Consider the following 17,456-nt stretch of genomic DNA (forward strand, 5'->3'; position numbering starts at 1 on the left):
GCCACTAAGTCCTCAGACTTTATAGACTTACCGGGGCCTCTGAAAACTTAAGGAACCTCTTTGGGAATTAACTATAACTTTAAGATCTCATTATGTTTTTCAATAATTGCACTTAATTACTCCACCGTTGTTGCCAAGTCTGTAAAGTGAGAGTCAGTGTTCTCTACCTCTCAGACTCGGAGGAGCTGCTGTGTTGAGTTGCATCTAGGTGACCATGGACGCTGCACACACATCTCATGATCTGTGGTGTGATCACTGGCCTGAGATCAAAGGTTTCCATGTTTTCAAAGTTTCCCATGTATGAAACTGAGCTTGACTGAAATTGAGTCACATGTTTGTGTGTAATGATGTGCCTGAAATTTTTAGCAGTATTTTCTATTTTGATGTGATAGGCCAGCAGCGAATACAGTGCCATCCTAATAAACATCAGTCATCTTCTTTGGAAAATCTGTTTCTGCTCTTTGTGTTTCTCTACAAATAGTAGGATCAGCGCTTTACCATCAGTGTTCCCCTGTGCAGATCATTCTGATATCTTTTTCATTTATCCCCTGGGACTCTTTCATATTTGAGGGGAGAATAGGAAAAAGACAGCAGTTTCTACATGACCACTTACGCACTATTTCTGTCAAGTTTTATGTCATATTAGCCATATAGTATTCATTAACTATATAGTATTCATTAGAAATCAGTTGTTACTTGAATGTTAATTATTGATTTAAGAGGAAATATTTGGGGATCTAATAAAACTCAGTAATTTACAGTTAGCTTTCTACCTGAATCTTACTTGGATAATCTAAAACTTACTGTATTTACATACATTAGAATATAGAAATATAAGAATTTGAGAATAATTTTCATATTTCAATAAAGACATTGAGGATAAAAACTATTGTAATTATATTAAGAATGCAAGCTCTGATAGAATCAACTCTAATCTGGGATTTTGCTCATTCAGTCAATATTACTGTATTCTAATACTTCTGCTATTCCAGGCATTGTGCTTGGTACTATGAATTAAAACAATAGTTCTTGCACGTTCAAAATTCATCGTCTAGTAGGGGAGACAAACATGTAACTCATCACATCCAGTACAATCATAAAAACAAGTATATATTAAATCTCCAGTTTTTCCTTTTCAGTGTATTCCTGAATCTTGGTAAAAATACAAAGTAGGAATAATCTAACGTTTTCTCTCTTTTTTTTTTTTTTGGTAGTGCAGTTTCATAAGAAGACATTAGTTCTTATTCCACAAAGAGCCTGATGACTTTTATCTGATTGTCATTATAGAGAGCTCTGGTTTTGGGTGACTAAGATGCTGTGAACCTCTGAACAGGTCTTTCAGGCCTAAATACAAGGAGAAGGGGAAACTTCAGGTTTATTTTAGTCTGATTTTGTCATATTCCATCCCAGTTGTTTGTGGGATGACAGCCAGAGATGGCCATAGAAGATGGTTGCAGTACCGAGTTTCTTGGATGTCTTTGCTTTGGTGGCTCAGAGGTAGCTGGGTAGGGTTCCCCCATCTCTAACTGGAATACCTGCCTTGATTAGGAGCCAACTTCAGTGGTCCCTCACTTAGCATGAGGTCTAAGCCAAGGGTAACTCACCCCCAAATTCTTGTGCTCCATGGGCTCTGACACCTAATATATTTTTCAAAAGGTTGTGGTTTACTCTCTTCTGCTTTCCCTCCGATTGGGCTTTTCCATAGCACATGGGTTGGCCAGCTTGCCTCTCAGACTGGTCTTGCCTGCCCTTTGTTAGAGAAATGGCTTATAACTTTTATGTATGGATGGTGTCCATCTGCATTTTCCAGCTCTGACTCATTGTTTCCCTATTTTTATTCCTTTGGTCATTTCAGTGGGAACTGAAGAGGGGCGGGGTGTTAAATGAATTTGCTGAAATTGTTTTGAACCAGAGGTCTGTAATGATTTTTTTAGACCTTTATTTATTTTTTTATTTAAGGGTCAAAGACTCTGATCTCAAAGCAACCAAAATTGGCATCTGTAACCTTGGCAAATACAGATAAACTTAGATGTGCCATTTGAGATGTTTTTGTTTTGAGTGAAACCATTTGAGTGCAGATGTATAAGCGCCATCAATTAGAGTTTTGTTTAAGAGAAACCATTTGAGTGCTGACTAATAGGCTCTATCAGCTAGAGTCCTGCACATCACGAGATTGGTTGCCAAGGAAGCCGTGCTCTGACCTGGAATTGGCTAAGCAGAGCTAGACAGTGGGGGATGTTTAGAGGGAATTAACACGTTACACGTGGGTTTCGTTAGATGGATCCCAAGGTTCTTTCTGCTCCAGTTTTGTGGTGCTGCCGTTTTATTTCATCCTTGTATGAAAGGAACTTTCCTGCACATACATTTCAGAAGTGCTGGCAGAGTCATGTGATTTCACTGACATATTTTCCATTTTTCCCCACCCCTTTTTCATATCAATTCATTTTTCTTCTTTAATTCCTTGTACAATACTCATTGTTATGTTTCTGGTACCAATTTTTTATTACTTTTATTGTCTCTAAGACAAGAGCAAAGATAGTTGAATATTATTCTTTCGTTTCCAGGATACCTTTACTTCACATTTTGTCTTCGCAATTCTGTGAAAGCCCAGAACAGTACTATTAGGAACATTTAAATTTTATTTTATTTTTTATTTTATTTTTATTTTTTTAACATCTTTATTGGAATATAATTGCTTTACAATGGTGTGTTAGTTTCTGCTGTATAACAAAGTGAATCAGTTATACATATACATATATCCCCATATCTCCTCCCTCTTGCGTCTCCCTCCCACCCTCCCTATCCCACCCCTCTAGGTGGTCACAAAGCACCAAGCTGATCTCCCTGTGCTATGCAGCTGCTTCCCACTAGCTCTCTGTTTTACATTTGGTAGTGTATATATGTCCATGCCACTCTCTCACTTTGTCACAGCTTACCCTTCCCCCTCCCTGTGTCCTCAAGTTCATTCTCTACGTCTGAGTCTTTATTCCTGTCCTGCCCCTAGGTTTTTTGGGTTTTTTTTTTTTTAGCTTCCATATATATGTGTTAACATACGGTGTTTGTTTTTCTCTTTCTGACTTACTTCACTCTGTATGACAGTCTCTAGGTCCATCCACCTCACTACAAATAACTCAATTTCGTTTCTTTTTATGGTTGAGTAATATTCCATTATATATATATGTGCCACATCTTCTTTATCCATTCATCTGTCGATGGACACTTAGGTTGCTTCCATGTTCTGTACATTTAAATTTTAAATGTGAGCACACATTTATGTGGAAAAAGAGATTACCAGAAGTTATCATTTGGCCAAAATCACAGTTGGTTATTGACAAAAGTAGTATTAGAACCCGGGTCTCCTGACCCTGACCTGAACTCAATGTCATTTCCATAATACTAGGAAGTTTCTGGATTGTTTGGGAGACTTGGCTATGGATTATTACCTCAATTCTCTCTTTGACCCACAGACTTCAATTTTTTTCTTCTTGCCAAATTAAAAAGTACTCAACTACTAGATCTTACTTATAAGGGACTCATCTTGTTCCATGAACAACAGAAATTCCTGAAAGCAAAATATTAAGAAGTGAAAAGAGGCAAAGATCGTATAAATGGGAATAAGATTAAAGAAGAAGAAGAGAGCTAGAAAGGGAGTGGTGGTGAGGGCTGGAAGGATGGGTTTCCACGCCAAAGTGTTAAAGGGAGTTGTCGATGATGTAGAAGGGTGAGAGGTGTGATGTAGGAGACCAGGTTTAGCCACAGTAGATGCAAATGTAAATTGACCTGTAAGAGGAAAGTACACAACCAGTATACTGGTTGTGTAATGGGGGGAAGTTGTTAGAGGAAGAGGAATGGTATTTATTCTGGGACTCTCTGGGGTGCTTTTCAGTAATAGTTTTGAAATGTTCAAAATAACGAACGTTGAGGGAGAGTTTTAGATGGAAGATGATAGAAAAAGTTTTTTGGTTCATGGCCTCTGAAAATAGACGTGCTGTAACATCCACAATAGATCTGTTCCTGGAAAAGCTGTGAATTACTTCGATAGCAACTGCATTGTAAGAGAGAACAACTCAAAGGGAACCTATGATGAATCCTTTTGTCAGGTCAAGAATCACCCTAATTTATCTGTTTAGTGAGTCCAGCAGGGGTTTTAGTTTTATTGTGTAATATCTTGAGCCGGTTGCTCTACACAGGTGTACACGTGTTGAAAGCACAATCCCCATGTTCCATCAGACCCAGTCAGATTCTCTCCGGCTTACAGGAAATCAAGTAACCTCTTTGACTTCTTTGCAGATGTTATCTGAAAATAGGCTTGTTTGCCAGGAAGCTGTACATTCACCCTTTAAAATAGAACTTTCGTCTGCCTTGGTACACCGTCCAGAGCTCTGTGTCATCTTCCCTCCTTACTTTGTTCAGCACGTTCTGACTAGTGGGCGCTGCGCGAGGGTGGTTAGAGGTGACCGTGGTTCCCTGTCGCACACGAGACAGGGTGGAAAGAAATATGTGTGGTTAAAACATGGGAGATGTTGTGACTTTCCTCTGTGCTACTCACCAGGGCGGGTTCCAAATCACACTGTGCCTTTCAATTCTCAGTCTCTGAAGCAGTAAATAATAAAGACATGTGTTTGCTTGCTTCTTGAAGACTTAGACTACTAAAATTGTTGGTACAGGACAGATGTATCTACTGTGAGTTTGAATGGCTGTTAAAAATCATTTAGTCCAGGGCTTCCCTGGTGGCGCAGTGGCTGAGAGTCCGCCTGCCGATGCAGGGTACGCGGGTTTGTGCCCCGGTCCGGGAAGATCCCACATGCCGCGGAGCGGCTGGGCCCGTGAGTCATGGCCGCTGAGCCTGAGCCTGCGCGTCCGGAGCCTGTGCTCCGCAACCGGAGAGGCCACAGCAGTGAGAGGCCCGTGTACCGCAAAAAAAAAAAAAAAAAAAAAAAAAATCATTTAGTCTTGTCTCCCACAAAGGAAGCTTTTAGAACATCCTGGTCACATGGGCGCCTTCCTCTGAAGTCATTCATTTCTTTGTAAGACCCTCTAGAGAGAAAGCCTTTCAGTTTCCTTCATTCTCATCTCTTGTCTCTTTGTGTAATAGCAGAGAATCTTTGCCACAGTAAATTTTTAAGCACTGCCATGGCACAAGACACTGCACTGTGCCTGTCACCCTCCTTCCAGTAAGAGAGGCTGCCTGTGGCAGAAGATGGGATTAGCATGGGAGATGCATTAAGAACCATCAGAAAATGATAACTGTGTGAGGTGATGGATGTGTTAATTAACTTGATTGTGAGAACCATTTCACAAACGTATACCTATATTGAATCATCATGTTGTGCACCCTTAAATGTATGCAGTTTTTATTTGTCACTTATACCTCAGTAAAGGTGGAAGGAAAAAAAAAAATCACTGGGATAACCCAAGGCTTAAAAGGGTTTTAAAGCCCAAGCAAACTTAGCTTTGCATCCTGGTTCTGCTGTTTTACAATGAGAAAAAAAAGGGATCTCAGAGAAGTTAATAATTTACACAGGGTAATTTGGATGACTTTCTGCAAATGATGTAAGTTCATTTTCCTCATTGTAACATAGATCTAGTTAATATCTAACTCACATGATTATTTTGAAAGTTAGAGATCAAAGTGCTGGGCATATGTAAAGCAGCCAGTAAATTGCCATTATAGTCATTTTTGTTATTATTATACACATTCGTTCAACAAATATGTGTGGAACACCCACCGTTTCACATATGCCAGGCACTATTCTGGCGTCCGGTAAACTGGTGGCTAAGACAAGAGCTTCTGTTTTAGTAGGTGAGACAGATAATAAGAAACGGGACTTCGGGTGATGAGTGCAGTGAAGCCCACAAAGTGGGACGAGTATAATGCTGGGTGGGAGGGGGGAGGTAGCTCATGTTTCCTGGACCAGCTGGAGACCTGGATGATGAGAGAGTCTGTCATGAAACAGTGGGGGTTAGGGGGGAATCCAGCAGAGGACCAGCAGGTGGTGGAAAGGCAGGAAAGAGCTCGTCTTCCGGAGGAAAGAGGCCCTCCACGGCTGGAGCCTGGTGGGCACGAGGGCCTCGTGGGCCGTGTAAGGAGCTTGGGTTTTATTCTAAATCCAGTGGGAGGTCAGTAAAGGGTTTTGTCAGAGGAGTGATATGGATTAATTATGTTTTAAAAAGACATTGGGCTGCTGGTTGGAAGTAAGGAAAGAAAGTTCGCAGGCTGTGACAGTAGTTCAGTTCAGGAGGGGATGGCGGCTTGGATTAAGCTCATGGCGTTGAAGATGGTGAGACGTGGAAAAGCTTAAGCGACAGGCCTTGCAGCTGAATTACACGTGGGGAAGGAGGATGTGGGCAGGAGGGGTTTGGGGGCGCTGCTAAGTTTCCGTCCCGAGTAACTGGATGCTTGGGGCGAGGCCGGAGCCTGGTTTATCGTTCCTGAGATGGACGAGACTGGGGGATCTCGCGGAGGAGAGGAGGGATTGGGGACGTTACATTTCAGATGGCTTTAAGACATCCAATTTTAAAGCCAATATACCACCACAGCGCCTGTATTTTTCAGATTTATACTTGTTCCCTTCTGTTGTTGTTGCAGCTTTTTTTCCTCTCTTATCACAACTAAACTTTGAAAATCAGAATCTTTGTACCTTAAAGTTGTGATGTACGTCTCTCCTGGCAGATGAATGGTATATGAGGGCATTAAAATACAGTGCTGTGAATTTTCTGGCTTAAGTAAGAGTGTCATCCCATTTTCTGACTTCCACATGTACTTTCTGACCAACATGGATTACAGAATTCAGAAAAACTGTTACTTCAGCCATCCTTTGCTCACTTGGCATCCACATAAAGGATGAATGGATATGAAAGCTTTTCCTTGGCAAGATTTTTAAATTCTTTTTTGAGAGGCTCTACTATATTTACTAAAGATTTTCCAGGGTTTCTCCAGACCTTCAAATGTACTAAGTATGCAATGAATATTTACTCATTTTGGATTTTGGTTTTATTTGGTATCTTTCCTGCATGGATTTCACATGCCTATTTTACCTTATGTACTATTTTGTCCCTAGAAAGTTTAGTACCTTTCAGGTATTAAGGTTGTTGTTATTTAGACTGTCTCCTCTTCAGTGGTAATCTTGTGTTCCTTTGGATTGATGGGTTGTAGAAGAAAAAGATACGAGGTCATGTTCAGGATACATGAGGAACAAAATAAAAATAGGCATGGGAAATTAAGTTTTATAAGTGTTAATGATGCTTTCTCCTTTCTGAAAGCCAACTAACCCAGGTTTATGTATTAAAACCTTGGCAAATGTAAAATTTCCTAGCTTTGTTTCCTTTTGTGTCAGTTATCTATTGCTGCATAACAAATTATCCCAAAACCAAAAATTTAAAAAACAGCATCTGTTTATTATCTCAGAGTTTCCGAGGCTAGGCATCCAGGAGGGGTGGAGCTGCGTGGTTTGGGCTCAGGGTCTCTCACGAGGTGACAGTCCAGCTGTCGGCCAGGGCTGCGGCCATCTGAAGGTCTGAGTGGGGCTGGGAAATCCTCTTCTCAGATGGTTCATGCACACGGCTGTTGGCAGGAGGCCCAAGTTGCTTTCCTTACCGCTTGGGCCTCTCTGCAGAGCTGCCCAAGCGTCCCCATGACAGAGGGAGTGATTCAGAGAGAGGGAGGAGGGAGGGGGCAGGGATTCCATTATTGACTCCAGGATCTTTGACAGGAAGCTCCTGTCAAAAGTTTTCCAAGTTCTGATGCTGGTAGTCATTTCTCAGATGAGAACTGTTTGCATCACATGTATCAAATTTACATCCTGCTGTTCTGTTTCTGTACCTTTCTGCTTACAGAACAGTTTTATTTTAATGCTAAATCACAGCATTGACATTCATATGCCCTTTCTTTTTAAATATTTATTTATTTAGGCTGTGCCAGGTCTTTTTTATTTGTTTATTTGTTTTGTTTTTATTTTTGGCTGTGTTGGGTCTTCACTGCTGCGCACGGGCTTTCTCTAGTTGCGGCGAGCAGGGGCTACTCTTTGTTGCGGTGCGCAGGCTTCTCATTGTCGTGGCTTTTCTTGTTGTGGAGCACGGGCTCTGGGCGCACAGGCTTCAGTAGTTGTGGCACGTGGGCTCAGTAGTTGTGGCTCGCGGGCTCTAGAGCGCAGGCTCAGCAGTTGTGGCACACAGGCTTAGTTGCTCTGCGGCATGTGGGATCTTCCCTGACCAGGGCTCGAACCCATGTCCCCTGCATTGGCAGGCGGATTCTTAACCACTGCGCCACCAGGGAAGCCCCATGCACCAGGTCTTAATTACCACACGCAGGCTCTTAGTTGTGGCAGGCAGGATCTAGTTCCCTGACCAGGGATCGAACCCAGGCCCCCTGCATTGGGAGCACAGAGTCTCACCCACTGGGCCACCAGGGAAGTCCCTCATATGTCTTTTGAAGACATTTAAGTGGTATTTAAACTCACACTTGTCTTACTAACAGCGCACCTAACTCAGTTGAAGTGCTGACCAGATAAGCCTTTATGACTAAGTATTCCTAGAGCTGGCACAGAGAAAGCATCGTGACTGCTGTATGCAGACAGCTATGATAAGGCTCATCCTGATTTCAGAGGTGTTAGAATGTGGAAAAAATGTTTCTCAGAATTGAAGAAATATGGCAAACAATTTTTTCCCCCAATCGTGGGGAAGTACAGTAGATCAAAGTCTTCTGCAGGTGAGTTCCTTTCCTCCAGGTTTTACAGAGCCTGGAACTCACAAACTCATCATCTGATGGAGAAGATGTGAATGTGTGATTTATAACCAGGATGAATATGCAGGTTATTTCCAAAATATTTCTTCTTTTGGTTTCAGAAACATAAACAAGGAAAACCCCTCTTCTCTGACTTTATATAACTTTTTTTTTTTTTTTTAAGGAATAAAGATCACTGTAAACCCAGAATCCAAGGCAGTCTTGGCTGGACAGTTTGTGAAGCTGTGTTGCCGGGCAACTGGGCATCCTTTTGTACAATATCAATGGTTCAAAATGAATAAAGAGGTAATTTTTTAATGTCTTTTAAATGTCTTTTAATTCCTCTGTCATGAGAAGAGAGAAAGATAGAAAATTAATTAGCCTGTTGTCTTCAGTGTGTTTTTAGGAATTTTGTTAGAGGGATATGATAGGTCCTTGTTAAAGAATCTGTGTTATTACTGAAGTGTTTATTCAGTAATCATTACTTTGGTAAGCAGTAATAAAATCAGTTCTCTATTCTGAAACTTGTGGAAAATCAGGAGTACTTGGGGCAACAATGTTAACAAACATGAAACATCACCAGTACATTCTAAAATATCTATACAAAATTCTTTACAACAGATTATGTTCCAGTCTAAATCTTTAGAAGATTTTCAAAGCAACATGGAAGGCAATATTATTTTAAGCATTCACCATAACTGTATTATATCAAAAGATTTAGGCTCTTATGGTAGATTCTGAAGTAAAATTCAGGTCGGTAGAAAGGGGCATTTATTCCTTTTGTGGAAGGATTGTATCCCCGTGCCACCCAACACATAATTTAAAATTGCATATTGGAATCCTCTTGTCTTAAACATTCTTTGAGCACTCTGCTGCTGGGGATTTCTCAGTGGTCTGGCCACGTTGTGTCCCACTCTGGTGGGCTTCTCTCTTCTCCCTCATTCATCTCCCCTCGCTCACTTCCCTCCTAGATGGTACCTTGAAACTCCATTATTCTTTTCAGCTTGTTAGTCACATAACTAAACTTTCTTTCCAACTCAACATTAAGACTCCATTTGCAAATCTGAAACTAAGTTCAAGAGCTGTTCCAAGATGACCATCTTTCCTTTGATGGGATCACCCTGTGCCTTAGAAGAAACGTGTGGATTTGTACAGTTTTTCATTTCCGTCCCTCACACACAGGTGAGGTAAGGCAGACGTGAACTGCAGTAACAGGACTGCACTGGCACCAGACAGGCCTGTGTTGGATCCTTGACTGTTAGTAGCGACTCGAATTCCTATCGTCAGGGGTTGAGAGAACTTAATTGATGGGATAGTTTATGTGCCAAGGCTCTCGAGAGATGGTCACTAAAGTTATTTTTACCATATTTTCTCAATTGCAAAGTGGCTTTCATTTTAATAAACACCTTTTGAGGAAGAAATCATGGACAAAACTTACTCTATTAAGTATATCATTTGTGAACTATGTCCTGACTTGAGAAGGGAAGGAATGGAGAGGGTGAGCAGTGCATCGTAGATTTGAAGAGTTGCAATGGATTTTAAAGCCCTTATCAGTCGAGTTTTGTCAAACCACACTTAGGTTCATAGTCTATTTCAGGAGATATTCATTTAACGACTACTTGTTGGACACCTGTTTTGTGCCAGGCCGGGTTCTAAGGCCAGGATGGTGAAGCGCCGACACACAGGGGCCCTGCCAGCTCCACTGGGGAAAGACAGTGAGCAAATAAGATAACTCTGTGAGTTAAGAGCTGTGAGAAAATAAACAGGGTGATACAAAGGGAGAAGCCACTAAAGGTCTTAAGTAGGAGAAGTAACATGTTAGAATTTTTGTTTTTAAAACACCAACTTGCTGCTTGAAGGGAAGCAAGAGCAAAGCAAGAAGCCCAGTTATCTAATGCCTACACTGGACTAGAAATAATGGTAGTGTGGATTAGGACATGGCAGTGGAGATGGATCAAAGTGGGTAAGTCACTTTATTTTAGAGGTAGAGTTCATCAAACCCGACAGATTAAATGTGGAGCCTGAGGGAGAAGGAAGAGAGCTCAAGGATGACCCTAGATTTTCTGCTTAAGCATCTGGGGACCTGTTTTTTTTTTTTAAGATGTTGGGGGTAGGAGTTTTTATTAATTTATTTATTTATTTTTGCTGTGTTGCGTCTTCGTTTCTGTGCGAGGGCTTTCTCTAGTTGTGGCAAGCGGGGGCCACTCTTCATTGCGGTGCGCAGGCCTCTCACTATCGCGGCCTCTTGTTGCGGAGCGCAGGCTCCAGACGCGCAGGCTCAGTAGTCGTGGCTCACGGGCCTAGTTGCTCCGCGGCATGTGGGATCCTCCCAGACCAGGGCTCGAACCCGTGTCCCCTGCATTAGCAGGCAGATTCTCAACCACTGCGCCACCAGGGAAGCCCCTGGGGACCTGTTATTTACTGAGGTATTAAGAGACTGGGAGAGGAAGAGATTAAGGGCAAAAACTCAAGAGTTTGGTTTTAGACATGTTAAGTTTGAAGTGCCTATTGGATGTCTAAATGCATCTAAGTCAGCTTGGATACCTCGGGAGACAACATTGAAAGTTTGTTGGGACTTCCCTGGCAGTCTAGTGGTTAGGACTCCACGCTTCCGCTGCAGGGGGCACAGGTTTGATCCCTGGTCAGGGAACTAAGATCCCACATGCTGTGCAGCACAGCCAAAATAAATAAATACATAGATAAATGTGTTTTAAAAAAAAAAAGAAAAAGAAGAAAGTTTGTGTAGTGGAGGAGGAACCAGTAGAGAGGCTAAGAAGAATTTGCAAGATAAGATGAAAACCAGGAGAGAATGGTATGAAGCCCTTGGGAAAGTATTTCAAGAAGAAAGGGGTGGTCAGCATTTTCAGTGCTGCTGAGAGGTATGTGGGTCAAGCGGGGGGTATACTTGGGATTGTTTTGTTTAAGATATAAAGGTACTAGAGTATGTTTTGGGAAGTGATACAATAAAAGAGAGAAATAGATGCTAAAGCAGAGAGAAAATTGCAGGAGCAAAGTCAGAGAGGATGACGGGATTGTTGGAGAGGAAAAAACCTTTCTCCCACCCTCTCATGCTCAGTCCCTGGGGGCCTGTGAATTAACTGGAAAAATACAGATTAACAAGAGAAGTTTATTCATATGGGAAATTACAAAAGAAGTAGTCCTGTGATTGGTTACAGTTAGAGGAAAAAGGGAGGAAGGAGAAAAAGCCTCTCTGGGAAGAACAAATGTGTTTCTTTAGGAAATATATACAAAGGGGTTTCTAGGAGAATAAACAGGAGATGCGAAAGTTTGTGGTACTATTTATGCATGCAAGTACAAGCGGTCTTTCCATCTTCTTCATGGCTCTATAAAACTTCCCTGGAGAGGGGACTTATGGTAGGTTTCCTCTGGGTCTCCTTCCTAGGAATAAAAGCCACCCTGAAGAGGGAATTTATGGCAGCCTCATTTCCCAGAAGTTTCTGCTTTTAGTCAGATAAGGAAAGCTCTGATAAGGCTTCTTTCTGCATCTGCTGAATCCTAAACATCTTCAGCTTGAACTAATTTGCATACCAGCTTTGGGGTTCTGAGTGGTTAGGATCCCCATGCAACCCAAGCCCAAGTAACCTTTGTTAGGAAGACACGCTTTCCATTTTAACAGGAGGGAAGAGAGTTACAAATAAGCACAGACTAAAGTCAATGGCTGAGAGAAGTGGGATTGCAGGAGGTTTGAGGAGAGAGAAAGTACACAGGAATAGCCTAGTAGGAAAGCAAACTTAGTAGGTTCACGTGGTAGGATGGTCAGGCAGTGCTAAGGCATCCTCCATCCCAGTTGTCAGATCTTCAGCAAAATGCTCTCTCTCTGGTGCAGGTTCTGAGAGGAGAGAGAGCCGAATTCAATTGGCTGGAGTTTGGAGAGGGAGAGCTTGTTAAAGTACTTTGCAAGGGAGCCAATATATAACGAGGCAGTTGACAAAGCCCTTTGACAATATGCCAGAGTTGGGTGGTGCTGATAAATTGATGGGAGCAGCTAAGGTGAAAGAAAACTTAACATGGTGACCAGAGCCCAGGAGTAAAAAGCTTGGGAAACCCTTGCATGGACCTTCCTTCCCATCACTGATAGGCTTCCCATAGCCCTTCTCCACCCAGACCTTGAAAGAAGCATATTGGTCACGGCATCTATCCTCTGATAGAATTTTTCAGATGAGAAAATGGGGTCTTGGGGTAAAATAACTTGCTCATATACTGACAGCTAATTTGATCAGAACAGAAATAAACAGCCAGGCCTAACTTTCTGTGATCCCTTCACTCCATCATGGGTTGGTCATGTTGTATGACTACTTAGCTCATAAATGTTACAATTCTAGATCTTTTAGATACCAATGATCAAACAATTTTAAATGACAGATACTTTTCTGTTAGTGAGTTTTGGGAAGATACAAGGGAGAGAGCTTAACTCTCTTGTTAACAGATTTGTAGAAGACTGACTTTCTAAGACTTCAGTCCCAAGTTACTCAAAATGTTGTTGTTTTTTAAGTAACAGATATTTTAGAACTTGGGGGAGAAAAAGATATACTTTTCAAAGTTCCAAGAACATCATACATTTTGCACAGCACGTTTTTATAAGGTATGTTTTGATGAGTTATTCATTTTTATCCTCTCATTGACTCTTTCACAGATTCCGAACGGAAATGCATCAGAACTTATTTTTAACACAGTGCATACAAAAGATGCAGGCTTTTATGTCTGTCGAGTTAATAATAATTTCACCTTCGAATTTAGCCAGTGGTCACAGCTGGATGTTTGTGATGTCACAGAAGTAACAGAAAGCTTCCAGAGTAAGTGATAAAGTAACTTGAATGCTGGGATGGGAATTTCCTTTTTTAAATTTTATTTTAAATGTTTACTTTTAAATAAATAATTTCAAAGTATCAAAGATAGTACTCACATATGTACTTCACCCAATATAATGTCACCAGTCGATAGTATTTTATCCCATATCCCATGTGATGTATAGATAGACAAGACGGACATGCAGATGACTTGGGCTGACATGACCTTTCTCAGTCTGGCCCTGCTGCTGACCTATTCAAACTTGCCACCTTTCATGGGTCTAAATGTTGTGGTCTCTGGTTGTGGAGGAGAAGAGAAATCTAATGCCGTCTTGCTCACTTTTCAGTTCCTTTCTATACTTTTTCTCCCAAACTATTGTGTTACTTCTAAAAGATTGTGTCGTGGAATAAAGACTATCTATAGAGTTGATGTAGGCATGACAGGGCATATAGTACATCATTTGCTGCAGTGAATCATTTCATCCAACTGGTTTTCTACTTTTGCCATCCATCTTTTTAGTCCAATAACTAGTATTGATCAAGGAAAAAACCCAGTGTACTCTAAAGAGTAGCCATCAGGTATTATTTTTTCACACAAACAGTCAAGAACCATATCTTTCATTTTTGCTAGACAAAAAGAATGAGGGAAACAGACTTTTTGTTGCCAATTTGTCTGTCTTCCATTCTTCTCTCAATTTAGCTTTTCCTATACCTGAATAAAGTCTCTAGAAATAGTCATGATTAATTGAGTGATTTATGTTTTCCTAGAATATTTCTGTGCATGTAATTAACTTTAATATGTTTATAAATGGAATCTTATTCATTCAACAGATATTATTGATCACCTGCAATGTGCTAGACACTGAGTTTCATTGTTACTGGATCACATTGACAAGACTTCTGTCCTCACGGCCCTTAGAGAGTAACAGATGAGCGTTCAATAGATAACGCTTAACCCATCCATATTTATTCAGTGCTAATAACAAAACTCCTAATTTTAAGAAGGCAAGTTAAATGAAACAGCAGAACGTAGAGCTTTCTGTTTTGAACAGAAACATCACTCAAGATGCTTATGTCCTTTGCTCCCACCGAAAAGACTCTGTGGCCAAACACATTTAGAAACCACTTAAACTATTTTCCCCTCTTAAATACACAATGCATACTAACACTTGGAAAACTGAGAAGTCCTGCAGTAAAGACATCTGTTTAACTTTGTTTAACCCAGAATGTTCTAAACTTATTTGTCTGCAGCATCCTTTTATCCACAGAACATCTCTTAATATTTCTAGATGTGCTACAGTTTTATGAAACATCATTTGGGAGATGCTATTGAAGACTGTAAAAAAAAAAAAAAAAGATGGATGAACTTGAAAACATTTTTTTAATTAAAAAAATTTTTTTAACCTAGAGATTTTATTTATGTTCCGTGATATTTTTCTTTTAATTTAAGGAAGTTTGGATGGCGTCTCTGACTCTAAGTTGCAAATCTGTATTGAACCAAAGTCCCAAAAGCTGATGCCTGGCAGCACGTTGATCCTACAGTGTGTTGCTGTTGGAAGCCCTATTCCTCACTACCAGTGGTTCAAAAATGAATCACCATTAACACATGAGACAAAAAAGCTATACATGGTAGGAAGTTGGCCTTGGGGATATTTGGGGGGTTAATATGTAAAATAAATAGTATAATTGAAAATTACAGTGAATATTAAAATTCATATTCTTTGGGGTGTTTTAATGTTTTCAGTATTTTTTCAAGTTCTTTATTATCTAATATTAATTGATTCTTATATTTGCAAAAGGGCTAGAACACCGGCCCACATGTAAGTGCTTGTATGAAAAATGTCAGACAGTATTGCATCAGACTCACCACTGTTAGATTCATTGTTATTATTTGCTTGCTAATATTTGACCTAATGAATGGAAATAATCTAGGAATGTCTGAAATGTTAGGATTTGTAGGTTTAAAAGAAAAAACTCAAAATAACTTTCTCCAAGCCACTTAAATTAAAATTGAGGAAATGTGAGAATGTTTTAATATTGATACAGGTGCCTTATGTGGATTTGGAACATCAAGGAACCTATTGGTGTCGTGTATATAATGATCGAGACAGTCAAAACAGCAAGAAAGTAGAAGTCATCGTAGGTAAGCAGTATCGCTCAGTATTCTGACAAATGGAGCCATATAAAATGAAGTGTTTGAACAGTGGAAATTCTGTTCACCCATTGAATTTAATGGTATGGTAAACAAAATATCTGCTGATGCTTAAGTAGAAATTTGAGAGCATACATACTAAACTAATCAGGATTCACATACAAAGAGCAGAAAGAACTGTAAAAAAAGGCTATTTTATTGAGATCTTTTTCATAATTTTTTTACTTTTATAGTTTGTATGTTAAACATTTATGGCAAAAATGTATTCCTTAAAGCTTTAGCTAAAAAAAAAAAAAAACCCTTGATTTAGGGGAAAAAGATTTTTAATAAACCATTTTTTCAAAAAAAAATCACAGGCATATAAAGAAAAGAATGATTATTAATCAACAATCCCTCTATGAAGTGCATAATTTGGGGGTGTGTTCTGGTTAAGCTTAGTGCATTTGGTTATGTTGTCAGTAGGAGGAGATATTGATGCATATGTTGGTTTGTCAACATATTTCTCTGCTATTTATCTCTGCTTGATGGCTGCCCTTCCTAAGATCATGAATTACAACATATTCACATTTGTTTTCTCTGAAACAAGGAAGAACAGATGAGGCAGTGGAGTGCACTGAAGGTAGTGTAATCCTTTGGTTTGAAACCAAATATCCCGCATGCTGGTTCCTCTTGGGATTGGTGGAGTGCCCTGGTTTATTGAGTGCAGTGATGGAAAAAATACTAGCTATAAGAAAAAATTTTGATAGAAGGATACTGTATCTTAGTCTTTGAGGGTTAATAAATTACCAGAGACACTATTAAACTGACATTAATTAAAACAACTAATTTTTAATTGATTTTCTGTTGCATATAAAAATAAAGTTCCTGGGACTTCCCTGACGGTCCAGTGGTTAAGACTCTGCGCTTCCACTGCAGGGGATGTAGGTGCGATCCCTGGTGGGGGAACTAAGATGCCATATGCCGCATGGTGTGGCCAAAAAATTTAAAAAAATAAAGCTCCTGTACAACACCTTATGAATAGTGAACAGTTGCAATTAATTCTTAATGTTAATTATCTTCATAAAATTTGTAAAAATACATGGCTATACTGTCATGGATAGTTATTTAGATTATTTTATCTATCCTTTAGCCATGGTAAGATGCCTCTCAAATGCAAATGTAATTTCTATAACAGTTTCAGGACAGGAGATTTATTGTTTAACGCATGCTTTAGCAAATATTAAATATCCTGTTTTAATATAAAATTTATAAGATCCATTTTTTGAAGCTACAAGGCTGAAGATTATATATTATGGTAAAAGTGACATGGTAGATTAAAGAGAACTGAAAGTTATTTTAACATAAACTTTTATCTTGTTTTAATTAACCAAAGCCTTGCACATAAGTTGTAATGAGTAAATTTTAAAACTTAAATTACCTTCCCCTAGTGTGATGTCACATTGTTTTGCAAAATTAGGTTTGTGGATAGCAAAGTATTTTTTCAATTTCTGCCTCTTTATTATAAACCCTTAGGCTCTACTTGAGCAAAGTAAAAAAATAATGTTAAATCTTATGTTTCCTGGTTTTCCTGTCCTTCATACTGCTATGGTGTCACTTTGAAATACTATAATTACTGTTTTCATCCCAGTCATAGTTGAGGACAGGAATTCTCTAGCATAAAGCAGTTCTAATCCTGTGACCTATGGGCCCTACATGAGGGAATCTATGTAAAGAAATCCTAACCAAACTCTTCTTCCTTCTCCTTTTTCACCTAATTGCATGATTTTTAAAACCT

The 17,456-nt window shown here is 39.8% G+C and overlaps 1 protein-coding gene across 2 annotated transcripts in view; it reads left to right on the top strand.

Moving 5' to 3' along the window:
• MALT1 (MALT1 paracaspase) overlaps positions 1-17,456 on the top strand; it is a 62,541-nt gene that overhangs the window by 12,156 nt on the left and 32,929 nt on the right. Inside the window, exons 3-7 of one of the 2 annotated variants that reach the window (XM_060118495.1) lie at positions 8,907-9,028; positions 13,377-13,536; positions 14,981-15,159; positions 15,577-15,673; positions 16,269-16,301. In XM_060118495.1, the coding sequence (XP_059974478.1) occupies positions 8,907-9,028; positions 13,377-13,536; positions 14,981-15,159; positions 15,577-15,673; positions 16,269-16,301 (591 nt within the window). The remainder of the gene's footprint in view (positions 1-8,906; positions 9,029-13,376; positions 13,537-14,980; positions 15,160-15,576; positions 15,674-16,268; positions 16,302-17,456) is intronic. The other variant, XM_060118496.1, reaches the window with a different exon arrangement.

This window comes from Mesoplodon densirostris, chromosome 15, assembly GCF_025265405.1.
Source record: "Mesoplodon densirostris isolate mMesDen1 chromosome 15, mMesDen1 primary haplotype, whole genome shotgun sequence".
In the NCBI taxonomy this organism is placed as follows: domain Eukaryota; kingdom Metazoa; phylum Chordata; class Mammalia; order Artiodactyla; family Ziphiidae; genus Mesoplodon; species Mesoplodon densirostris.